Source organism: Verticillium alfalfae, genomic scaffold, assembly GCF_000150825.1.
Source record: "Verticillium alfalfae VaMs.102 supercont1.14 genomic scaffold, whole genome shotgun sequence".
NCBI classification, from domain to species: domain Eukaryota; kingdom Fungi; phylum Ascomycota; class Sordariomycetes; order Glomerellales; family Plectosphaerellaceae; genus Verticillium; species Verticillium alfalfae.
This window is the reverse complement of record NW_003315025.1, coordinates 847069-872411: the sequence shown is the minus strand read 5'-3', so window position 1 is coordinate 872411 and position 25343 is coordinate 847069. Positions and strand designations below refer to the sequence as shown.

The window sequence follows — 25343 nt, the reverse complement described above, 5'->3', positions numbered from 1 at the left end:
ACCAACCGCCAGTCTCGATTCATGTGAAAGCGCCGAGGCTTATCGAGGGAAGAGAAGGCAAGCTGAGGAGAGGAAGGAGTTTGACGTGGTCTTATCCTATGCAATTGACTCGCTACTAGTCTATCGTGTACACATGGCTGCGCATTGTTGTCCATCCTGTGTTCAAGCTTCGATCACAGTTTCGCCATTCCCTCCGTGACCATTGGTAGCCACTGTCGCGGCACTGCCGTTGGCTTGGACTTCTCCGTTCCTGGTCTTGGCCTCCTTCTCCGTCTTCACCTCGGCGAGGAGTCCCCTCGCATTCTGCAGGTCTTGACCCAGTGCCATGAGGTGCATAACGTCAGCCGTAAACGTCATGAAGCTCATCCGCTTGGCTGCCTCCTTGAACTTCTCCGGCGTTCCATAAGGTGCCACGGGAATCGCGAATCCAGCATATGGCTTGTCGTGCTTGTCGAGCACGGCGCGGAACTTCTCGACGGCGGCCGTCCATTCAGGCTCGCTGCCGCCGAGGCCGCTGTTTCCGGGAAGGTTCATGCTGATGCGTGCGTCGAGGGTGCCGAGCCAGACGACGTCGATGTCGGGGCAGGCTGTGAGAATATCGTCGAGGTTGTTGATACCTGCATCGTCAGTCACCTGCTGGCAAGTAGACTAGTAGAACCATATTTACCTTCCAAAGACTCAATCTGAATCATGATGGCAGCTTGATTATTCAGCGCCTTGTGGATGTCACCCTGGCCGTCGTAGGCGTGGTCGGTGACGAAGGGGATGAGGCGGAACGGCGGCGCAGAACGCGAGCCGTTTTGCTTGGTACCGAACTTCGCGGCTGATATGACGTGCTTTGCCTGCTCGACAGTGTCGACCTGGGGGATGACAATACTAGCACCGGCATCCAGAGCGTAGCCAATGGCGGCATGGTCGTGTCCAGGAACGCGAACCCAGGGTATGGTGCGGCCCTGGCTCATGAAGATGGCCTCATGCACCATACTTGTCATGGTCTCAACATTGCAGGAGGAGTGCTCCCAGTCGATCCAGACGGCATCAAAGCCAAAAGGGGCGAGAAAGCGGGTGACGGGGAGGGAGGAGAGACCAGCGTAGTAACAGAGAAGGGGAGGAATCTTGCCCTTGTGAGCGTCACGAATGGCATCTCGCGCGCGATGGGGCTGGAACAGCGAGGGCGCAGCGTATGCAAGCATTCCGTCGGCAGACATGTTGGACTGGATCTGATGTATGCGTTGACAGAGGCGGCGAAGTTCTGCAGTGAGTTGGGAGCGTTCTACGAGTAAATGAACAAATCGCAGCAGTAGTTGACGACTCGTCAATGCCAACCTTGGGCCCGGGAGGAGATCGCATCTGCTTTATACCCGCCCAGGTTACCATACAGTCACATTGCATCGGATTTGCTGCTGATCCCAACGAGCATCGGCGGCTTCGCGAGTTACGTGTGTGGCATGGCATTATGCGTTGCTGCCGATCCATGTCGTCGCGCTCACTTCCGCGTACTCAGTACGGGCGTCGTCAACGGTCCAGAGCATTCGAGGTAGTCATACCCAAAAAGGTAAGTCGTAACCGTATCAACGTTGGCGAAACGACAACACATTATAGGCCGAGGTCGTTGAATCCTCCAAAGGTGGATTACGAGGAGGGGGTTTCGCTAGCAAGCGGCTCACGTCAGCTCAATTCGTCTGCCATTCGGCCCAGGCGCCGGCCCTGCTTTCACAAAGGCTTGCGAATCGACACTAGATTGGGCTGACGGCCTCGCAGACTCATTTCATATTTGAGGATAGATCCTGGTGCGCCCGTCTCAGCCTCAGTAGCCCTATCAGTCATTCCGAATCCCCGTCGCGTGCAGTAAACTACCCGACCGCTGGCCATGGGTCACTCGACCAGTGGACAGACAATGTATGAATACCTGAGTGCGCTTGAAGTGCTGAGGTGTTTGATCTGATGATGGCAAGTCGCTGACGTATGCAAGGCGGCGTCGCTGACATGACGAGGTTCTTTGCATTGTTGTTGCGGGGCCTGTTGCTGCGAAATGAGTAGGGATTCGTGGTCCATCTACTGCCGCCTGGCGGGGACGAAGCCCCGTTCTCGCATTGAGTAGATACAACAATTATTCCCGGTATCGATCTCGTGGAGCCGCAAAGGCCGGGCTATGGCGTTTTGGCGGCGTCCAACATGGATTCCGTTCGGCCTGCAGAATCTCGCATGACTGAACGTGTTCGGAATGAAGCCCAAGCGCCGACATCGCATGCCAAGATGACGTACTGCACGTGCATGCCTGCTTATGAACTGGTTCTGCCTGAACCATTGGGTCGAAGATTATGCAGGCCACTCATCACAGCACGGCGCTGCCCTCATGGGCTGAGTCATTGGCGGCGTCTCTGGGATGGACTGTGGCAATGTTGCCTGAGCCTGGACAGAGTCGTCATGTCCTTGAGGTCAGACAGTCTCAGCCCTCCGGATGGAACAGTTAGGCTTGAAGCAGCTGAGGCCATATCCGTTATAACCGCCGCAGTCAGAAGGTGAAGTAACGAAGCAGGGCGTTTGCACCGTAGGATGGCCGACCAACGGAAGGGGTGGAAGATGGATTGTTCAAAACCTGGTCTGATGACAAAACCTGCAGCTGCCTGATGCGCAACGTACAACTTTGATGCATTTTCTGCGCCTTTGGTGAGAAGACGCTGACATAGCTCACCACGATGGATGGTCGATTCAAGGATGGGGTGCGTAGGTGCGAGAGGAAGGAGGAGTGCAAAGGTCGACGAGGTTCCTGCAACGAACCCAATATGGAATGCTCGGAACGTGGAACCAATCAGCGACCGCTCATTGACACACACAAAGCCACCCGCTTGACACAATAAGGCACGACGCCTCCACGTGACTTAGCAGCATGTAAGTTCAGCTTACTTAAGCACTCGCGAGTCAAGGCCGGCACTCGTGGATCTGGGGTTTCCAACATGAGGCGATCTCAGGCTTGTTACTCATCTCACGAGAAAACACCAAACCCACCGTCAACGTTTCTTTTGCCAGCCCATCCACGCTTCAGAGGACCTTTCGCCTTCAGCGACGCGATTGTACATCTAGCTCACATCGATAGGTGGCAATACGAACTCTTTTCGGACTCCTTTCTTCCCCCGCCCCAACCCATCCCTGGGTTGATATTCAGATGAGCGCCACTGCCGAAGCAGTCGCGCAGCCTGCTGTCGCCCCAACGACATCTGCGAAGAAAAAGTTCGCAACGCCCCCTGTCAAGATTGCGTGTCTGGCATGGTAAGCGCGCACCCGCTCCTCTCGCTGTCACGATGCACCGACCCGTGGACCCCTGACAGTTTGATGTCACCGACGTCTGAGGAGACCCCCGCGAAGGATGCTCCGCCTTGCCGAACCCCATCCACAGTGGGAATCGGTGATTGCATGGCCCAACATTGGCTGACATGACCAAGTCGCGCCTCTAGGACAAGATGCGATGGCGGGAAGCCTTGTGCCAGTGTACGTGAGAGTGCAGACTTGGCCTGAACTGAGGTCTTGAGACCCCACTCGTATGAGAACCTCTCCTGACAGTCGCGCAGTGCCAGAGCCGATCCCGAGACTGTCAGTATCGACCCAGTCGACGCGGAGGCGCCCGCATCCGGAAAAAGCAGAAGACGTGCGACGAGCTTGCGCAGCAGGCCGCGCTCTTCTCACTGGAGCCGCCGCAAGAAGAGGTTCCCTCGCAGCGTAAGCATGCCGTCGCAAACGCGGCCACGTGCTGTTGCTGACCACCCCCTGTCGCAGCCCTTTTGATCCAAGACTACATCGACCCCGGCGCTGGGCTCAAGCAGCTCCAAGATGTGTTTCCGGACAGCGACTTCATCTTCGACAGCCTCTTCATGGGCATGCCAGAGGAGGCGAGCGGCGACAGCACGTCGGAAGCCTCTCTCGGTTTCGCCAGTCTCACCGTCCCCATGGTGAGGACGTACAGGAATGACCGCGACATGTGAGCTCCCCCTCCTGTGTCCGCCGATCAGTTGCGCTCTAACACCCCGCGCCAAGTCTTGATGCGTACTACGTCTTCCTTCACCAGTACCTCCCTATTCTGCCGCCACCCACGGCTGTCCCCACCGACCAGCCCGTCCCGTACTTTCAGAACAGCGCAGAAGCGTTCGAAACCGGCTTCGAGCCGTCAACGCCAATCACGCTGGCGATATGCGCCATCCTCGCCCTCATCCCCTGCGCCAACGACATCAATCCCACCTCGCACGATGCTGTCGTCTTCCGGCGCAAGTACGCGCAGTACCTAGCGCAGTCCGCCATCGAGGCCATCGAGATGGAAGCCGAGATCCCCGAGTCATCCATAGAACCACCAAAAGCGCTGAACGGTTCACCGAACCAGAACAGCCGCGCACCTTTCCACCCGGGGCTTCCAATGGAGTACGAGTGCATCGTCGCGTTGGATGTTCTCAGCGTCTACGAGTATGCACAGCGGGGCAACCTCAAGAAGATGCAACGGCGGGCGGGACAGGCACTCGTGGCCGCTATGGAGCTGTCTTTGCACAACTCGACCATCGAGGATGAGTTCACCGAAGTTCGACGCAGGCTATGGTGGATGACAGTAGGTTCTGCCCCGCCATGACACCATCACAGTGGGTGAAAGTACTGACGAGGAGCAGTATGTCTGTGTCAGCCAAGGCGCCATTGTCAATAATTCGGTATGTCATGCCTCTGCCTTCCGGAGTATCAGAGCTCACACCGCATAGGATCCCAGCTTTGCCGTCTTCGCGCATACCTTTACCACCAAGTATCCCGCGCTCAAGTGCGATCCTGATGTTTGTTGCCCCGCGATCCCGCCGTGCGGCAACAGCTGACGCGTCCAGGCCTTCCCCCTCATGATCCAATCGCAGCAGGCAATCCTAGCCGCGTCGCAATTCGCCAATGACCTCAAGAAGTCGCTCGTCGCCAACGGGAACATGGCACCGATATACGAGCGCATGAAGAAGCTCGAATCCTACCTCGAGCCCCTGACAGCACAAGCCGACGGATGGCTGCTACAAGCATCCACAACATCACCGCTCGACGCATCCGAAGAGGTCGTCTCGCGAACGCTCCGCTGCATGTCGCGCATCAAGCTCAACAGCGCACGGATCAAGTGCCACCGCTACAGCGCCTTCTCGGACGTGCCCCTCTTCACCACCAAGCACTGCGACCTACGCGCCAAGTCCGAAGAGACGGACGGCACGCCGGAGCTGCTGCGGCAGTGGCCATCCTGCGCCTGCAACACCCTCGTCGCCCTCCCGTCCGCAACGTCCACGACGTCGCCGACCAGCTCGTCCTCCACCGGCTCCATCTCGCCGCCGCGCTCCTCGCCGCGCTCCTCCGACAGCGGCCACGGCTGCGCCGCGAGCGCCTTCCCCTTCACGAGCCACCAGTCGGCCAAGATCTGCCTCAAGGCCGCCCTCAACGTGGCCCAGTCCTTCGATGACCTGCCGTATCCCAACGCCGACGGCCAGCTGTGCCTGCCGCCGAGCACGCTTTCGCCGACGTCGAGCATCGTCGCGCCGCGGACCATGCCCTCGTTTGCCTGCTGCGCCATGCAGTGCGCCTACGTCCTGCTCATGGTCCACGGCAAGACGAGGGCCATGTACCCCGAGCCCGGCATGGGCGGGCCCATGGTCGAGAGCCTGCTCGCGCGGCTGCAGACGGGCTTGCGGTCCATCTCGGGGACGCTGGAGAATTACGCCGCGGCGTTCGAGGCGCTCGGCGGCATGCGAGGTATGTCCTTTTCTTTTTTCTTATCTTTTTCTTTTCTTTTGGTGCGGAGCAAGGAGCTGACGATGTATGCAGATACGATTCGCAGTGTGATGGAGCCGGCGAATGTGTTCACGTGATGCAATGGCGTTGATGAATGGAAGTATTACGGTTTATTTCTTGTAGGATAGGCATACTGTAGGTTGGTACGGATACTCTCCATTGGGTAGGCATGGCAGGGTGATGGTGTACTATGTACAGGTTCAAATGCAATCTCGGTCCCGGTTTCACGAGCTCGTTTTCAGGTGGATGTGATGTTGGATTGTTGGTCTGCACGGTCGCGAAGCAGAATTGACCTGTCGCGTGTGCCTGTCGAGGGAGGGAGGGCCAACTGGCGAATTTGCAGAGGCAGTGCATTCGACGCTGTCAAGGCGAACCTGGTTCCACTGGAGCACGCAGGCAAGCGGGTTGCAAAAAAAAAAATAAAAAAAAATGAGACGCACTGAACTGAATACATCACCCCATCTCCTCTACCCAGAATGACTTCACAACACTACTACGAGATACCTACTAGATCTAAAAATACAGTGGCTATTAAATGTATAGATCAGCAAACTATACCCTATTTAAAAGGACGGCTTTTTACCTAGAATGAAGTTCTAGAGTCGTTGTAGAAATGCAAGGCCGGATAGCTGGACATTAGGAATAGTTATGGGGAGGGACTCGGTACGTCTCATTGTCTTTTGCAACCCGCTTGGCAGGCTTGCTCAGTAGCATCACCTCGCCGACGGCAAATTATGCATGCGCAGCGACCTGAACATGAGTTCGTGTTCACAGCTGGCCATGACGTTGGGAACCCGTGAGCCTCACAGGCCCCGAGCTGAAGGCCTCGAGCTGAAGCGATCTATACATAGAAGTGATAAGCCGGCCCACCAACTACCGTCGTATTTGCCCAATGCGCCGCATGTCACAAGTAGATGTCATGTCATCAGTCCATCAAGGAGTCACGGTCAATCGAACCAGTACTCGATCACGCTGTAATTTCAGCCTGGAGACTAGGCGCTGGAATCGATCAACACTACGGATCTCAGCGGCGCGGAAGTTGTGAAACCCGTTTTCGCGGTTGATTCAGACGGGGACTTCTTTCATTGTAGTGCTCGCTAGACGCTGAAGGATGAGAGCCGCGGCTTGGCACTGCAATGCGTCGACGTGGCACAGCGCTTCTGAAATGCCGAAACGTACTGAAGTATCAATTTTCGACATTGGAACCATGACTGACAAAAGGTACGCATCTCCACGCCTCATACGTTCGATGCTCGGCGTCCAGGGGCGGGTGGCAGAGAAGAAAAGAATCAATCGCCTGGTACCCTGCCCCGTCGGCTGGCGTACGCGGGCGGAGCACCAGAGCGTGCGTCTCCTTTTCATCTGGGTGGTACAAGTGCAAGGGAAGGGGGAGGGGACGGATAGACGGCCGTTCGTTGGTGGCCAGTCGTGGAGAACGACTCGCCTGGTCGCGCCCTGGTGGGTGGTGGCCACCAGCGAGTGGGTGCGGGGCCTGGGCGGACGCCGAGGCAGCCTCGCAGGGAAAGATGATGTTGATCCAGTGGACGGGATCGTCGGGGCTCAGGAGGCGGGAAAGAGCACACAAGCCGCCAGAGGGATGCAGATCCGGCCGGGACAGACAAAACAGTGCGTGACGCGGCAGCGATCTTTCGTTGTTTTGCTTTCCGTGATCGTCAAGGCATCTCGATCCTAATTTTGATCCGGGGGGGGCTTGGGTGCCATAAGGACGTGGTGTGCTGTACAGAGCGGGCGCGCGCTGGAAAGGCGAGGGTGAGACGCTGCGTTGGTGCTGATGCTGTCGAGAAAGGGGGGGGGGTGGATCGTGTCAGCCCTTGGCGACATATGGCACAAGAAAGAACACGGAGACATTCGTGGCCACGCTGCGTGAAGCGCCAGCTGGCGATGAGAAACGGCCTGCCGTCCGTGAAATCGGTGGTACACATGTCTTCCCACTCCGAGGCAGCCAGTGTCCAGCCAAGGATGACAGCGAGCGCATAGCTTACGCAGCGAACACCAGACATGGCAGTGATGAGCAGAATCTGATACCGCCCTTCTGTGGGCTGGATGGAGAAAAACAACGGGCCAGCCAGAATAGTGTTACTGCAACGGTGCAGTGAATCAGGATTAAGGTCACAGAAAATCCTGGTCATCGGAAAGGGTCCGGGTCGATAGCATGGCTCTAGACCACCTAAGCAACGTTGGGGAGAACGGAGCTAATGACAGGTCATCGGAAAGAGGGAAGCGGAGCGTGGACAATAGGGGGGTCGTGGTTGCACCCACTGCTAAACAACAGCGAGTCACGAGCCCGAGTGGCTGCTGCTGGCTGTGTTTTGTGTCCCCCCCCTCCTTCCAGCGCAGCGAGCCAACGGCCTTTCTTGGTTGTGGTTGGCTGCACTACCTAGGGTCAAGTGCCGCCCTTTCCTTGCCTTTTGTAGGAAGTGTGGCTGCCACGCCTGATTGACGCTTCTCTCTCGGACCACCGACAGGTGTCATCTCGGGTACCAGATAGTACAGCGGACCTCCCACTTAGTAAGTACCTGGGTACCAACAGCATCTTAATTAGGCGGGCACCTCAAGGTAAAATACGTTAAGGTACCTTTTAAGGTAGGTAGGTAGTAGGTAGGACAAGCATTCAGGAGGCGGAGACCCGGTGTTTCGACCAAGCTGTCGCCGACATCCACCCACCCTTTGTTCTCCATCCACGCCTGCTCCTGCCCTCTATCCCCGCCGAGAAGCCGTCTCTCCGAATCATCCTGCTCCCTTCTCTGCTTGGCAGGCCCAAAAGCCCCTTACTCCGGCAGCCACTACCCTGTTCCTGGTACCTTTCCCCAATCCATGAAGCCAAGGGACGCCAGGGAAGTCACCTGCAGCCTGTCTTGGCCATGGTGCCCCCCGGTCTGCATGTGCTTGGTCTGTTAAATGTTCTTCTCTGCCCCTGCCGCGCAACGAAACTTTGATCTACCCATCTTCGACTTCGGAGGGAACGGCCAGCCTTTTTCTTTGCCCTTGTTTATCGTCTGTCGTGATCCTCTCGAATCTGTCATTTTTGTTCTTTCTTTCGTTCTTCTCGCGGCTCGTGTGACAACCCGCCAGCTGTTCTGTTTTTCCCGTCTGTGCATCTGGACAGCGCATCTTGCCGGGCGAAACCGATCGATACCAAGCAGCGAACTTGGTCTGATGAAGGCGGTGCACACTTTCTCTTCGCGGGCAACCCGATATTCTCGAATGCCACATTGACGACCCTTTCCATTGATCAAGACGTTCTTTCATTTATACAGCTGCTCGCATCACGGACAGAACGTGCGGTCGACCCCGCCCGAATACAAGCACATACACCCGACATAGTCGCCCCTCTCTCTTTCTCCCACGCTCGCAAGCCACAAACGGAACCGTCCGAGACAATCCACACAACATGGCATCCAACTCCAGTTGGCCCCGCGTGGTCACTGTTCTGTTCTCCGCCGTATTCCTCAGCACAATCTTCCTCAACAGCATCTTCTCTGTTGACCCCTACCGCTGCGGCGCCCTCATTGGCGATGGTCAGTGGATCGACCCTGTTGATGCCAACGGCACCCGCCGTCCCTTCAACACCTGGCAGCCAGATGGATGCATGATGCGCAAGTACACGAGCGATGACATCCACCGCTGCATGGAGGGCCGGCACATGGTCTTTTCTGGCGACTCGACCACCCGTCAGGTCTTCTGGGGTATGGCCCGTCTGGTATGTCTAGCTAGTCCTCTCCTGCCGCAAACCTTCCAGCGACTGTCGCTCGAGCTATTTCTCCAGCGGCCATGCGTAAACCCATCTTGCTTTTTTCTGACGTGACCAGCTCGACAGGGAACTGGCGAACAAGACTCGCAAAGAGTCGGCAACACATGCTGCCTATGACATGAAGTTTGGCGGCATCCGGATGCGCCAGATTTGGAACCCCTTCATGGACCTCGACAAGGACGGCCTTGAGCTGAAGAAGGAGCTCGAGCTTTACCGCCACGAGCGCGAGAACCCTGTTCCCGTTTCGGAGCAAAAGGCAGCCGCCTTGACCATGATCGGCTTCGGCAGCTGGTGGGCGCTTCGTTACTTCGAGGAGGAGTCCCTGCAACAGTTCAGCTCGGCCATCGACAACGTGACTGCTATATTGCGCCAGCATGACTACCCCGAATTCGGCAAACGCCCCATGATCCCTGGTGATGGCATCGGCAACGAGGTCTTCATCGCGCCCATCGCCCCGCCCTACTATGACGATCTTCCCAGCAAGCGCAAGGGCCCCAAGGGTCTTCACGTCGGTGAGGTGGAATCGATGGACGAGTACCTTGACAGCATCCGCGATGAACGCAGCCTCAACCTGCTCTGGGCGTTCCCCGCCCTCTCCCGCACCGAACCCGCCGCCATGGTCGACCGTCACGAGACGGGCTTCCATGTGATTGACTCGGTCGCCGAGACCAAGGCCACCATTCTGCTCAACGCCCGCTGCAACGCCAAACTCGATGCCATGGATGGCTACCCCCATAACAGGACCTGCTGCACCAACTACGGCGGCCCTTCATTGGTCCAGCTCATGTTCCTGTTCTTCGGCACCTGCTACGTCATTGCATGCGTCGTCTATGAGACCTACGGCATCCTTAAGGCGCGCGCCTGCCGCCGTGCCCCCTTTGACATGGAGACCGGCCTGTTCGTGACGGCTCTGTTAGCCTGCTACCACGCCGACCGCACACAGTTCCTCGCCAAGGCCTCGAAAATGTTCGTGTACGATGAGTTCACCGTCTTGGCCGCCATTTGTGTCCTCGTTTTCCTCTTCACCATCCGCCGCTCCAGGGCTGCTCCCCAGCCTGACACCATTGCTCCGCAGAAGGCCCCCGAGGTCAACGTTCTCCTTCCTCGGGACCAGACGGAGGAGTGGAAGGGCTGGATGCAAGCCGCCATTCTCGTGTATCACTGGACCGGCGCCTCCAAGGATCTCGGCATTTACATCTTCATCCGTCTGCTCGTAGCCTCGTATCTTTTCCAAACCGGCTACGGTCATACCATCTTCTTCCTGAAGAAGAAGGATTTCGGCTTCAAGCGCATCGCAGCTACCATGTTGCGCCTGAACCTGCTCAGCTGCGCTCTTCCTTACGTGATGGGCACGGACTACATGTTCTACTACTTTGCTCCACTTGTCAGTTTCTGGTTCATGGTGGTTTACAGCACTCTCGCCATCGGCCGCCAGCACAACGACAATCTGGGCGCGCTGCTCGGGAAAATTGTCATCTCTGCCTTCATCACATATCTCGTCATGATGAAATCGCCTGTTCCCGAATGGAGCTTCACTGCACTTCGTCTACTCTGCAACATCAAGTGGAATCTTCACGAGTGGACGTTCCGTGTGGGCCTCGACGCCTTCATCGTGTTCGTCGGCATGCTGACCGCCATTGCACACGTCCGCTACCCGAACGCATGTGCCTGGGCACTAAGCTCGTATGCTGGCGCTGTCGGTGGTCTCGTCGCCATGTATGGCTACTACCACGCTTGTGGGGAGTATTTCCCGACCAAAGAAATCTACAACTCTTGGCATCCATACATCTCATGGATTCCCATCCTCAGTTTCATTGCCGTCCGCAACATGCCCGGACCCGCTCAATTTTTCACCTCGAGCGCAGCGGCGTGGTTGGGCAGGTGCTCGCTTGAGACCTTTACGCTGCAGTTCCATCTCTTCCTCGCGGCAGATACCAAGGGCGTGCTCCGTCTGGGCATGTTCTCTGGCGACAGCACACTATTCAACGACAGGTGGCGAGACCTCGTCTTCATCGTGCCCATCTTCCTTTGGGTCAGCAGTCGCCTAGCCGAAGCTACCGGAGCGTTGGTGAAGCTGGTGACGGATGGCACTGTCGGCCAGGAGGCGGAGAATGAGTCGGAAAAGCTGTGGAGCGTCAACTCAAAGTTTGACGAGCTCGTCCTGGCCCGGGTGCGGCCTTTGATGCCGGCCATGCACACGTGGGCGAATGACCTGCGGGTGCGCGTGGCGATGATGTTTGGTGTCATGTGGGTGCTTAACCTGCTCAGTTGAGCTGGGTCGGGTTGGGTCAGCAACATGATGGGTTTACAAGGTGAAATTGATTTGAAGCGTGGAGCGTGGACATGTCTATCTTACATGGCAGTGTTTGTCATCAAGGTGTATTATACAATATAGGCTACATAATGAACTTCTTACCATTTCGTTGTCATGATGCGCTATGCAGTCGCATGGCGGGTGGCCTAGGCCGCCTCCGCTGATGTTGTCTTGTGCCCGGCTGACTTCTCCCCGACGCTCAGTCCGTCAACACCAGCCGCCATGCCGGCAAACGGGCACGTTGGTGCGCTGCCAGCACTCGCACTCACACTCGCGCTCGACGGCCTCGGCAACCTCGACGGAGATCCCTGCGCATGACCATCGGAGGCACCCTCCTCCCCCTCGTCATCGCTTCCGTCTAGAATCTTCTTGCCGTTCAGATACCCCTCTCTCTCAATGACAATCTCCTCGTCACCCGGCGGTCGAAACTCGTCACCGTCCCGCACGTGCCACTTGGCCATGAGGTCGTTCTGGATCCAGATGACCTTGCCGAGCGCCTTGACGAGGGCCATCTTGCGCGGCAGGGCCAGGCGCGGGTGCGACAGGATGGCCTCGGTCATGACGTCCTGGATGAAGGCGAGGCAGACGCCGAGGTGGACGTACTCGACGTGCAGCGGGTGGGCGCGGCCGAGGCCGACGTGCATCATGCCGACCTTGTCGAGGTAGGCCCAGAAGTCGAGGCGCGAAGGGTCGGAGCAGAGCTTGGCGAGGTAGGCGCGGAGAAAGTGCTTCCTGTGCAGGATCTGGGGCGAGTCTTCCGAGAGCTGCTCGGCCGCTGCGGACGCGGCGTCTTCTGCGGGCAGGGGCCCCGTGTAGGAGGTCGATCGCGTCGTGAAGGCGCGCGCTGTGATGTCGTATTGCAGCAGCTTCTTGTAGACTATGTTGACGATGGCAGGGATCAGGGCCTTGATGTATTTTGCGCCGGAGGTCAGGGCTTCGATGTCCTCTGCGGGGGGGGGCGTGTCAGCTTCTTCTACGTCTACTTCCTCTTCTATTTTACGCAAGAGGCTGCAGCTCAGAGGTGAGGGGCGTAAAGGGGGGTCAGGATGTGGGACGTACTGCCGCTGAAGTCGAGAAAGGAGTGCAGGTAGCGGATGCGGGCTTCGAGATTTGTGTAGAGATCTTCGCGGTCGACGTGGACGATCAAACGCGAGGGCGCCATCTTGGCCGGCATCTTGGAATCTCTTCTTTGGCGTTGAGTGATGGCCTGCTTCTCAATATTGATCTCTTCTGCGTTGCCGGCTTGATCAATCGCGGAATCCAGAGGTGCGTTGTTTCAGCCAGTAGGTAAGGACGCGCTGAGCGATGCTGCTGTTTGTCCGGCAGAGGCGCGCGGGCAGTGTATTTGAGCCATGGCTTCCCGTCAAGCGACGTCACTGAGATGAGAAATATCGAGTGGGCTATTGGGCATCCGTCTGCGGAAAGTGTGAGCTGATGATGAGCGAAGACTGCATGGCACGAGGTCGTGGTGAGGATGGGCTGATGGTGGGGCGATGAGGCGATGGTGCGCGCCCCTCGGGTGCGTCCGTGAGAACGAGTACATGGGTATCAGGGTTGACGCGCCGCTACGTCGCCAGCAGTAGGAATCTGATCTTCATTAGGACACTGATCTTGGTCCACATGAGCAGCATCCCTTCTGTTGTGATCAATGGCCCTCCGCGGCTGTCTGGTTTCTACAGATCATCCAGAGTGTAGCAGGCCCTTTCATAATTGAGTGACTTTCAATACTACCCGAGAAGTAAGAATCGGGGCACTCTGCAAGGATGAGCTAACCAACCTTGCATCTCTGTGACTGAAGAACCAGGTCACCAAAGTCGTGAGCATGGATGGCGGACTCTTAAGATGAGGAGAAGAAGCTGAAACGGTTCTTGTCAACGGGCGGCAGGAACTCAGCTATCAAGCGCTTTGAAAGGCCATGACTGGTTGGTATGATGCATGCCATCACGCATCTGTGACTGACCAGAGTAAGGCCGCAGCCAGAGGCAGAGACAGTGACAGAGTGGATTAGGTAGTCAATGATAATGGACCAGCTAAAACTACGGTGATCCTATGTCTACGTTTCTGAATGCATCAGCTGGATCGGACTTGTGGACTCACCGCCTATCGGGATCTGGCTGCATTGCCTGCGCGAGGCGGTAGCCTAGCCGCGGATGTCCTCATCTGGCAAGTCCTCCCCTCGCCATGGCGATGTGGCGCATGCTCAAGGCAGATTTCTAGTCGTGGGCGCCCGGGATTGGTGGCCTTACCTACGATACTGTCCCTTTGGAACCGCCGAGTTAACATTGGTCTCAAGTTCCCATCATCTGTATTTAATCAAGGAAAAAACAAGAAAAAAAAACAAGTCCTATGAAAGGTGCAGCAAGCCGCTTTCTCGAATGCACAGTCAACCTTATACAGCACAGCCGCGACCATCAACTCCTATAGGTAGTTCCCCAAACCCGGCTGGCCTACAACACGATGGCTTCGATCGGGAAGATCAATTTTTCCGGTGCCTCCTTCACGAATGAGAACACGGTAGCCCTTGTGAACCTGAACGTCGACGTTTGCTTCTGGCGCTGTGACCCATCGCCCGAGTTCGTCCCAGTCGGTTCGGCGTTGACCGTCAAGAGAAGGGTGGAAGCAGAGAGCGGATCCATCCACAAAACGGCCTGCAAACTCGGCTTTCTCTTCAATGAGGTGATTCCTGATACGCCAAATCTCATCAAAGCATACGGCAAGCGGGTGTCGGAGATTCTCGCGCTCCCCAAAGTCAACCCTCAGGGCACGGATGAAGACGGACCATTCCGACCGTTCATCGGCGCTGACTGCACTTCGATTTGGGCTGCTGCCACATCGGGATCTCCATCCATTGGCGTTTTGCTCCTAGCATGCATGCTGGCCGATGCTTGGGATGCCAAAACCGCCATCTCGATCTGGGTGGAGCTTATCGACGAGCGGAAGGAGCAAATCCAGGCCCAGCAGAAAGACAATAAGATGCTGAGTCTGCAGACGCTGGCGGCGGCAAGGCAGGAATTCGCCCGGGCAGAGCTGGCTTCCTGGGACGCGAGCGTGAGGTCCTGGATCAGAAGGGCTGGTGAGTCGATGGCGTCCAAACGGGTTCAGTTCGCCCTCATATCCAACAATCTCACAATCCCGTACCCCAGGGGCGGGTCGACCTACGGCACGGTCATCTTGGCGTGGACGCGCGCGATGGAAGTTCTCGAGAAACTTTTGTGCAACATCCCTCAGCAGGCTTGCGATCGAGCCGTCATCCGGGGCATTTCTGCTTGGCATCTTTACCCGGAAATGATTGTTTTTCAGGAAAAGGCGACCAAGGTGTCTTTTCAAGACGGGCTGTTTCCCAGCTCGGGAGTACTCAGCCTGGGGTTGGAGTACAACGGCACGCCCTCCGACAATTATCTCCGATGGTCACTGGCTCTGTCTCACTTGCGCTATTATGGCGCGCCAGTTGCTGTTCGGAGCGACGAGGAGATGCAGAATCGGATAACTATGCCCCAGCTGTGGCTTGTGACAATCGGAGTCATCTTCCGCGAGTGGAACGTACTGTATGGACAGTTCGAGGTAAGCCTGCTTTGGTTCCAGGAACTGGGCAGAACGCTTAGCCGAGGCCTGGCTCAGCTGAGTCGGTTGAGGCCAAGAGACGGAAAAGATGACCGGTTGTCCTGGCTTCTTCGTCTCTGTTCAGCTGTGACTGACATCGGCGAGGGTGAGCAAAACCTCGTCAAGTACGGCTGGAGAAGGGGTGCGAACTTTCTCGGAAAAAGCGGACCTCATGGAAGTGATGAGATTCAATATACGGCAGCAGCGCCATATTTTGGACTCAACAATCCGCATATCATGAGAGCTCTGAGCCATTCTACGGATATCGATTCCGCTATTGACTACCTGCGCCACATCAGCTCCCTTCTTCAGCTCGAAGGTGACGAGTCCATCGTAGCATATTACCATGGAACTCACAGAGAGTATGCGACTACGAGCCCCATTGAAGAACATCTTGTCAAATCCTACCCATCAGTAGAGAATTGTGGATGGGTGGGCAAGCGCCATGTCACATGGCTGTTTGACATCAGGCAGTCTGATGACGCAGATGTCGCCTCTCCTCAAAAGCATTATTTACAGGAACGACGCCAGTTCATCGAATCTAGGGGCGAGATTTGCAGAATCATCGTTCAGGAAAATGACACAATCCTGTCGACAGCCAACACCGGATCCAACATTGAGATAAATCTTGACGCACTGTTCTCTGAACGTGCAGAGTTCCTCGGCTTATACCCGTTGGGATCTTCTGCCTATCATGATTTTGGGCTTTGGGTGCGAGCTGAGAAGCATGCAGCTTGCACCCAGGCTTTGGAGCGCGAGCTGCGCCGTCTTCAACTCAACCAAGTTGAATCACTAGCAGAGAGCATTTCATGGCTCAAGAACAGCGTGTCTGCAGACAAGGTTTACAGGTATCTAGTTACGTCTCTTGTGGTGAGTCTCTAACCCGAGCTTTGAAGGAGCCAGAAGTCCATCTTTCCAAGACTTACCAATGATATTTCGACGTTTGTAGGAGTCGCCGGGGGACATAAGCGCTCGTCTATACGCTCGTCGCCACACCAAAGCTCGCATCAGCAGCCAAAGCTTGAAGCGAAAACAACCTCATTCGACTGGCTCGATGGATGAAAAAATAGCATGGACGCCGACAAACAAACGTGTGATCGACTACGTGTTGCAGTCAGAACATGGTGATCTCAATGCATCCTACGATCCGTCTGGGTGCTTCTCCGTGATCACAGTTGCTTCTCGCGTCTCACCGTTATGGACTCTTTCTCTGCAAATCCTCGAGGTTGCGAGCCATGTTTATGAAGCTCTTCCCCGAGCTACTGTCTCCCTTCGAATACTGGAACAAGAGTTGCTGAAGGCTCTTTGGCTGCCTCCGCGCATGAAAGCCGCCCGCGACTCCGCGCATGATTCTTACAGGGCTATGCGCCACCCCGCTTCTTACATGGATGAGATGAAGCGCGCCAACATGTTTGCTTGTGTGGCCATGTTCGAGTCTGGCCGCTTCAATATTGAGCCCGGCCAGTTGGCCGAGGTGGTCGCTTTATGCTCGGAGGATTCTATTTTCGTATCAGAGATACTCCTTTCGGATCCCAGCGACGTGTCGCGGCAGCTCGGAATCAGACACCTGGTGGGTAATGTAGGCCATGCGGGCATGGTCTTCATGGTATCCCCGAGAGAACCTCGAATACGGCCGCCAGGCTTTGACGCATCCAAGGTGGCGCACCTTGAGTATGATGGCGTGGAGGTCAACACGTTTGAAGGAACGTCTCTGCACCTGTCTTTCACCACGTGGAAGATTCCACTAGATTGGGAGTGCACTGGAGAAATCGACCAAGAAATCTTCCTGCTCGAATCGGTTGTTTCTGTCCAGCACCAGGGCGCGTGGGTCGCCGATATCGATGTCCTGGGCATCGAGACCGATCGTCCGGACATCATCTCGTTTCCCTGCGATTGCCCAAGGAATTTCAATGCGTCCTCCCGGAATCAGAGTGCCGTATCGATCAAGTCCTGGGATGAATTCCTCGATCCACCACCTTGCATTGGTGTACTGCAGACGAAGCGCAATTGGGTGGCTCGTCTGGCCGCAGTTTCCATCTTGATCCAACAGGGCAATGGACACGCAGCACTGATACTGGATGACGTGCAAGGGAGCGTTTGCTGGGAATGTCTACGTGAGCATTACGCATATCCTGAATCGCATTGGCCTCAGCGGATCATTCTATAGCCCTCGGACGGCCTCCTTGGCGAGCCTCTCACGGCTGAGTTTGAAACTGCCAGCGTTGACATCCGCAACAAGGTTTAATCATACAACGTGCCTAGACTACCTGTTTGACGTTTACGGCGCATGGACTAAAATCATAGTGTCTCTTCAAGGTTAATCATTTGCATTTATCGCTCCGGCTCTTCAGCTCCGGCGGGCTGCAACGATGGCACGAGTGACAGCAGACACTTACGGAGCTACGGGCTCGGGATACGAGAGGAAGTATTTAAGAGCTGCGGAGGGCCCTATCAAATGACCGCGGATATCCCCTCCGGAAGACCTCTTCACTCTTCTCACCCTCACGCTCCGGCAATGAGATATTCCATACTTGCACATAGCCTTCTTAAACGGACGACGGAGTGTTGCGGCGCGGGCGCCTTTTTGCCTATATAGGATTTACAGTGGCGTTAAGTAATTCATCATAATCATCAATGAGATATTCTGTTCCGAACAAAGACATGAGATCCGCACTTCATCGTGACAGCAGCACCTCCCTCAACAATTTGATTCCTTCGATGGAGCGTTCAAGGAACATCCCGAGGCGAACAAACTCAATCAACAGATGGAACGAAAAGGAGGGAGCAGTACAATGGAGTAAGGTACTATTCTATATACCCTTCACGGCATCTCACCTCTCGCCATGGATTAAGGCGCATTCTCCATCACAATCGAGCCCTGGGCCGTCAAAGCCTCACGACTCAAACTCAGCATTCACACACGACCCCCCCTCCACACAAGCCTCATACAAACTCATCCACCCCCTCCCTCCGCAAATCTGCGCCCCGTCTCCCGCGCATGGAAGCCGACACCCCGCCAGGCTCGCGGCCGTCGTCCCAGGCACCCTCGTCTCCGCCAGCGTGTTCCCGCACCAGCACTCACGACGGTACTCGGACCCGGCAAACCGGAACCCGCGGCCCCGGCAGAACGCAACGCAGACCTCGTTCGTCAGCCCGTCCTCCGCGTGCAGCGCCCCGCCCAGCGTCCGCCCAAGACCGTCGCCCGCGGGGCCTTCTTCGGGCGCACACCCGACGAACCGCCAGCCCAGGGCCGTCACGTCCCGGAAGGGACCCGGCGCCGCCGTGGCGGACGGGACGACCGGGGGACCGGCAGTCGTCGTCGTCGTCGTTGTAATTGTTGTAATTGTTGTCGGCGCGGGCTGCGGGGGCGGAACGTCGCGCGTGAGGGCCAGGACGACGGGGATGCACGGACGGGAGGGGTCATGGGCCGGGTTCTGCGGCGGCGAGTAGCGGAACTCGTGCCTGTTGCCCGAGGCGAGGCGGACGCAGATGTGACCGCCTGGAGGGGACGTCTGGCGGCCCGTGAAGGTGAGTTCGATCTGCGGGGCAGCCGTGTCGGGGTTGCAGGCGTGGGTGGGCTCGAAGATGGCGCGAGGGTCGCCGCGCTGCGTGGTGAAGAGCTTGGTCGTGTTGTCCCAGGCGGTGTACTGGGTTCATTAGAGCAAGACGTCAACTAGGACAGGTCAGGAACGCACCTCGCCATTGATGACGGCAAAGAGAGGCCCCAATTCGAGAACGCCGGCGTCGAGCGTCAGCGTCGTCGCGGGAACGCCGGCGGGGTTGAGATAGAGATGTTTGTCGCCGCCGCCGGCATCCCAAAGATAGAGGTAGCGGTTATGGATTTCGGGAAACGCCGGGTTCTGAACCTGGATACCAAAGGGCTCGGTGATGGTTGAGGCGAGGGGCGTGGTTGGCAGTGTGCACTGCGCAGCCACCGCAGCGGCGAAGAGGAGGAGGGACAGCATTGGAGGCGTGGAAGCAGGTGACAATGTTCACCGATGGCCTTGTTGCGGAGGCGTTGGGAACCGGACGAAGAATACTTTGAGAGGTTTATGTAACAGTCTTGAGACCCTCTGAGAGGGACATCTCCAGCTCTCATATCCCCGTTTCGTCCCGCCGACATGCCTATGGTGCCGGATCTGCGGCCCTCACATGGAAAACACTTCAGCCCGCACTTGTTCTGCATGGATTCGGCAGGCGTCAGCAAACTACTGCACAAACATCCTGATTCCAATCTTCTCACCTCCCGTAATCATCCTCAACCGCAGTGCTACCCCTCATCCTAAGCAGTGAGAATATTGGAATACGAGGAAAGGTATTCTACCCGTCCTGCGCCAGGAGGCCGTGATTAATATGGCCTGACGCATCTCAGCCTCGGCGTGGTGTGGCCCGCCAGGGGAGCGGCCCAATGGCGGCGGCATGCCGTGTCTTGGCGCAGGAGGGGTGCAGAAAGCTGGCGGGGTTGACGCCGCGCCGTCCTGCGGCAGGATGAGCTGTGGTGCTGGGAGGACGGCCTGAGGTTGCATTCTTACGAGAACCCTGCATGGCGTGGGCTCGCGGGGTTTGTCGGTGATTTTCAAGAGTTGCCTGACAGGAAAGCATCTGAAAATGAGCTCACCAAGTCCCCGTTTGATGGTGGAGATGAGAACAAATTTTGTTCGACTTCAACGCTTCCTAACGCCCAACGTGGATGGAAACTTCATCAGGACAACTGCATACAATTGCATTACTGGACATCCTTGACATATCGTATTCATTATTCATTACACTATTGACAGAATGGATTAGCCATAAACATGCCCTGACAACCCAAGGCGTTGTAGCATGGGTGATATCCAATGTTCATTCTCATGTTTCTCACGATACATTTCAAACGGCCTCGCACTCGGCGGTTGGAAAAGACACGATGGACGAAACACTGGCAGTATCGCCAGGTCCGCTAATCACCTTGGGATACTCATCCCAAGATACCGAAGCGGACATCTCAGTCGCCACTTCGACCGTCTAAGCCGTTGTGGGGGCCGCGGTAGGCAGGCACGAGCACGCCGAGCTGACACGCGAGATGACATTGGTAGGACACGCCTTCTGGGCGTAGTCGGGGACAGCGGTGACCTGGGCGTTCCAGCCATCGAGGAAGCCGGCGCAGAACTCCTGGCTCTCTTCGAGACGGCCCTTGACCGAGCTAGAGCGGAGGGCACGGAGACAGTTGTCGGCGTTGCAGCTCTTGGGCTTGCACCTCTCGCGCTTGGTCAGCTTGGCGAGGAAGGCGCCGCGCTCGATCGTGTTGATGAAGATATAGCCCGAGTCGAATTGCGCGTAAGAGGCCCAGGTACCCGAGTATTGAACGATACCACCGCCGGGCTCGTTGTCATCCTCAGGGTAGATGTCGAGGAAAGCAACCTCGCAGACCGAGTCACCAGTGGGGTCCTCGGGCACGGAGCTGACATCGTAGACGCGGACACCAGCGCCATAGTTGGACTGGAAATTCAGGCCGTCGCGGATGTACTGGTTGTGGTCGATGCCGCGGACCGCAGCCTTGTACAGGCCGGTCTGCTTGGGGTGTTCGAGATCGCGGATGTCGAAGATGTAAGTGACAGGGTAGCCGTCAGCAGCGGGGCCAGCACTCTCTTCCTGTAAATGGGTCAGCACGGAGTCTTGAGAAAGAAGAGTGGAGATTAAGGTACCTCGTCAATCTCGTCGTCAAGGAACAGGTACTCCTGGTTGTTCACATCCAGAACCCAACCCTGGTGGGTGTAGGTCGCGCCCTCGTACGAGGTGATGGAGATGATCTTGGAGTTTGCCTTGTCGGTGACGTCGTAGATGGTGAGCGTGTCCTCATTGTAGCCGTAGCAGATGTCGCGGCCCTCGTACTTCTTGTGGGGACCACGGTAGATGAGGCAGTGGGCGTCGTGGACGTAGCCGTCCTCGCCGTTGCAACCAAGCCTCGTGGGCTTGGATGGGTCGGTCAGGTCGAAGAAGATGAGACCGGCCTTGCAGGTGCCGTTGCGGGGCGCGGCACCCACAGCGACACCGTAGTTCGCCTCTTCGTTGATCACGACGTTGTGGCTGCGGCCCACGGGGAGGTCGGCGAAGTGACCTGTGAGATCTTTGTCGTTGGAGAAGCGCACGGGGGCGTCGGCGGCCTTGATGGTGAGGAGCTTTGTCTGTCAGTACGATACTGCTCTGGAGGGTGTATCAGGCTAGAAGCCTACCTTCCGCATGTCGAAGATCTGGATGCCGTGACCCTCAAGCTCGGATCCGATGAGCATGTAGTTCTTGTACGAGCGAATCTCCTTCCACAGAGAGCGGGGGCCGGTAGGGGCATATGACGGCAGGAAGCCGAGGTGAAGGAGACGACCCTCGGGGAGAACCTCGAGGAAGGCGGCGCCATCGTACATGCCGCTCGTAACGAATTCACGGCCGGACTCGGGGTCGGTCCAACCCCAGGCGGAGGAGCCGGTGCGGAAGGAAGCGTCCGAGTTGGGCGATCCAAGCTCGCTGTGGTTGATGAAGTCGTACAGGTCGATCTGCCATTGTCAGCACGTGTGCACAGATAGATGACAAGAGCAGAGACTCACGTTCTTGCACTTGAACTTGTGCAGAGGGTCACCCTTGATGGCCTCGGCGTAGCCGTTGACACACTTGGTGTAGTTGAGGCGGGGCCACTTGGAAGACTGCAGCAGACCGGCCTCAAACTCGGCGGTCCAGTGGGCCATCTTCTTGGCCATCATCTGCTCGTGGATGACGCCTGAGTCGTAGAGCTCGGCGGCCAGCTCCTCGTTCTTGGGCAGCTCCTTGGCCATGACGGCCGAGCTGGCGGCCAGAGCCGCGCTGGCGAGAGTGTTGAAGCGCATAGCTTGTAGTAGATGACCAGAGGAGGGAGCGGGAGGTGTCGGGGGACAGGAAAGGGCAGGGAAAGGGAATCCGATGGCCTGGGAGCGGGCAAGGGCTTGAGGCTAGAGGAGCAGAGCAAGAGAGGCTGTTCATAGCTGGGGGGTGCGAAGGGTGTATTTATGTTTTGTTCAGGCAAGTGATGCCCCTGCTACTCTTGTCGCAATTGCCCCCGAATGGCCCTCCCCGTACCAACCTACCCCAGCTAGATAGCTCGAGAGGTAGCAACGATGACCATGGCAGGCAACTGTGTGACCAGCAACCAGGGAGGGGCAAGCGCCAGCTGGGAGCAGCATGCTCGCGAACCGGCAGGCGCCACTCACATGAAGCATTTCCATAGTATCCAGTTCCACCTGCCTTCGATGGAACCCAATGCCACCAGACTGCATCGGAAGGGGTCTGGATCGCTCGCCGTGTTCGCGTTGACTTGTGGTGCTCAGAACGATGCCCCGACCGAGATGCTGGGCGCAAGTCTCGCCCCGTCGTGTTCACTATTGCGTGATAGCCACCACTGAGCAACGGCCCTATGTGTAGTGCGGTTTGTCCACCAAGCCGTTGTGCGGGTGGCTGCCGTAACGGGAAGGACAGTAATGGCTTGGCATGACGATGACTGGTGCCCCCTGCTTAGGCCCATCAGGGTCATTTGCAGCCCATTGAATCTCTGTCTGCCAACCAGCGATACGATATAGGCCTGACGGCTGATTACGACCCCAGCTGGGCCTTACAGCTTGCCCGATCGACAGAGCGCCATCATTGCGGAGAGGGGGGAGCTAGAATCAATGTGGAAGCTCGAGAAGAACGAGCCGGGGCCCATTTGTGAGGGGCAAAATCCAGTGCCGTGTTGCCGAGACGTTTTTCTTCTTCTTCAGACGAACTGGCGCGATGCTGATTCTCACGAATGTCGGTCTCGCCATCGACGATTGGATAGCTGGCCTGAGGTCTTCGTCGGACGGGCCAGACAAAGGGTGCAGTGTAGCGACTGCAGTGAAAGCAAGGTAGACGCCAGCGCGGAGATCCCAAACCTTGATGGAAAGCTCGTGGCGGAACCCGAACAGCAAAACAGGCGCAAGGACCAACGGCTCTGCTGGTGGCGTCCTCTTGGGCGAGTCAGACGGCGCGTTAAGGTTTGGCTGCCCCGAGATTGAGAGCCACACTGGTCGCGCTAGCTCTGACTGTATTCTTGAGCTTATTGTTACCTTCCTCTTGTTCCATGAGTTCGTCCTCTGACAAGCGCGACGCGAATTTTCTCTGCTCAACGAAGATTCTTGAGCCGTTGAAGGAGCCATTTGATGCCAAGACGACTAAATACCGTGGATGCGGCTCCCGATCGCCCGTCAAGCTTGCTTGCCGTCTTGGCTACATCCTTTGGGTCCTTGGCAACTCCCTTGTTCTACTGTCCAGGCACTGCTCCACTCCTGGCACAGGACGGTGCATCTGCTACATAGCGGGGTCTTGTTCGATGCCTCGTGTCAATGGAACCTCATGACCGTCGAGCTGAAACGCCGCGTCGGGGACATAACAGTGAACAACAAGATGCGTCCAACTTCAGTTGAGGTTGTCAAATGCAAAGATGGAGAGTCTCAGGATCACAAGCCACCAAGCCAAGAATTGGACTCCAATGCGTGAGCCAATACGTGAGCGGGCGTGCCTTGCAGAAGATTCAAGATCGCACTCTTCTTGGCAGTCCTAGTTGCAGAGAGGTTGAGAAGGTAGTTGTGTGCATGATTGGGGCTAAAATTTGGGACTGGAAACTGGAATATGCTCTTTCCGCACCGACGTACTCGCTCTAGGCAGCCCCTACCACACAGCAATGCCATGGACACAGAACGGTGATTTTGCCAACAGCCAATGAAGGCGACGCGATGCCCCTGGTATGAATCATGATGTTTTCAAAAGCTTTTCCTATTATTTGAGACGATGTCGCTGGAATACCACCATCCTTGACATAGGATTTCTATTCAACATCGCAAGAAACGCCTACTCATGACTCAGGAAATAGCCCCGAGCCTATGGCTGAACGAGACCGACAGCACCTGGAGGCCAAGAGGGCTCGTGATGAACGGATCATTATATGATTGATACCCAGGTATTTTGCTTGGCCGCCGATACTAATCGTTGTGTCACGTGCCGAGCTGCCAGTTTGGATCTCCAACAACACCAGCCGACGGGTCGAGTTTTTCCCCCAGACTACATCCTTCACGTCATGCTCATCGGCACAACAAGGATGATCCCGCAGGAGCAACATCAACGGTCACTGAAACAACATCTTGATCGAAGAAGACTTGAATCCGGATCGCAACAAACTCTGTAGCGACAGACCGATTTCTAAAGTCAGCCATGAATGCCACTCTCGAGGAGCTAGGATGACCCTAGCGAAGAACCCACCTCTTTCTCTCGGCCACACCAACAATCAGTCTCACACATGGATGGTCCATCGACCGATCATAGCCCGCCGGGCCCGGGTCAGTGTTGGTCTCGTAACATATACATTTCACCCGGATAAGTGCTTTTTCAAGTATATCAGGGCATGACGCGAGAGACTATTGGAAGGACTGGTCGCAGATGAAACTTGACGGGAAGAAAGAGTGGGCGTACTGGGGGAAGAAGACGGTGTACATCAGCAAAATCCACATGATTTCGGCATTGATGCAACCAATTCCTAGGAGCCTTCCCCTTTAATTCATTCCCATTCGGAGTACCTAGGTTTACTTTGGCGGTGCGAAAACAACCATTCAAGTCTCCCATGCCAAGGGATGTCCATCCAGGATAAAGAGCCCGAATTGAGTTTGCCCAGCTGTTGTTAGCCCAGTTCTACAACATACAGTAATCGGCTCTTAGTCCTGCTCAGACCTACACTCAGTATCACTGAACGGTACACGGAAACGGTGCCAAGTGCCCAGTCCAAGTGATAGTGCCCCACATAGCTTCTACGACGACTGCCATAGCGGCTGCAACATGCCGATGATAGGTCGATGGAAT

The 25343-nt window shown here is 56.5% G+C and overlaps 7 protein-coding genes across 7 annotated transcripts; 3 read left to right on the top strand and 4 right to left on the bottom strand.

Moving 5' to 3' along the window:
• Positions 1–162: 162 nt before the first annotated feature.
• Positions 163–1208, bottom strand: VDBG_09241 (HpcH/HpaI aldolase/citrate lyase family protein; the record flags this gene model as incomplete). Its single annotated transcript, XM_003000700.1, has 2 exons — positions 163–617; positions 668–1208. The coding sequence occupies 2 exons, from the start codon at positions 1206–1208 to the stop codon at positions 163–165; spliced, it is 996 nt and encodes a 331-aa protein (XP_003000746.1).
• A 1958-nt stretch (positions 1209–3166) lies between these two features.
• VDBG_09240 (C6 zinc finger domain-containing protein) lies at positions 3167–5864 on the top strand (the record flags this gene model as incomplete). Its single annotated transcript, XM_003000699.1, has 9 exons — positions 3167–3270; positions 3444–3489; positions 3570–3717; positions 3775–3976; positions 4033–4591; positions 4650–4688; positions 4737–4805; positions 4854–5748; positions 5821–5864. 9 exons carry the CDS (start codon positions 3167–3169, stop codon positions 5862–5864), a joined length of 2106 nt encoding a protein of 701 aa, XP_003000745.1.
• Positions 5865–9199: 3335 nt separating this feature from the next.
• Positions 9200–11831, top strand: VDBG_09239 (CAS1 domain-containing protein; the record flags this gene model as incomplete). Its single annotated transcript, XM_003000698.1, has 2 exons — positions 9200–9508; positions 9618–11831. The coding sequence occupies 2 exons, from the start codon at positions 9200–9202 to the stop codon at positions 11829–11831; spliced, it is 2523 nt and encodes an 840-aa protein (XP_003000744.1).
• A 188-nt stretch (positions 11832–12019) lies between these two features.
• VDBG_09238 (conserved hypothetical protein) lies at positions 12020–13251 on the bottom strand (the record flags this gene model as incomplete). Its single annotated transcript, XM_003000697.1, has 2 exons — positions 12020–12819; positions 12933–13251. 2 exons carry the CDS (start codon positions 13033–13035, stop codon positions 12020–12022), a joined length of 903 nt encoding a protein of 300 aa, XP_003000743.1.
• Positions 13252–14330: 1079 nt separating this feature from the next.
• Positions 14331–17718, top strand: VDBG_09237 (conserved hypothetical protein; the record flags this gene model as incomplete). The annotated part of the gene is made up of 3 exons (XM_003000696.1): positions 14331–16343; positions 16423–17556; positions 17641–17718. 3 exons carry the CDS (start codon positions 14331–14333, stop codon positions 17716–17718), a joined length of 3225 nt encoding a protein of 1074 aa, XP_003000742.1.
• A 649-nt stretch (positions 17719–18367) lies between these two features.
• On the bottom strand, positions 18368–19438 carry VDBG_09236 (conserved hypothetical protein; the record flags this gene model as incomplete). The annotated part of the gene is made up of 2 exons (XM_003000695.1): positions 18368–19078; positions 19169–19438. The coding sequence occupies 2 exons, from the start codon at positions 19436–19438 to the stop codon at positions 18368–18370; spliced, it is 981 nt and encodes a 326-aa protein (XP_003000741.1).
• A 1039-nt stretch (positions 19439–20477) lies between these two features.
• VDBG_09235 (conserved hypothetical protein) lies at positions 20478–22276 on the bottom strand (the record flags this gene model as incomplete). The annotated part of the gene is made up of 4 exons (XM_003000694.1): positions 20478–21104; positions 21158–21616; positions 21686–22000; positions 22052–22276. 4 exons carry the CDS (start codon positions 22274–22276, stop codon positions 20478–20480), a joined length of 1626 nt encoding a protein of 541 aa, XP_003000740.1.
• Positions 22277–25343: the final 3067 nt, after the last annotated feature.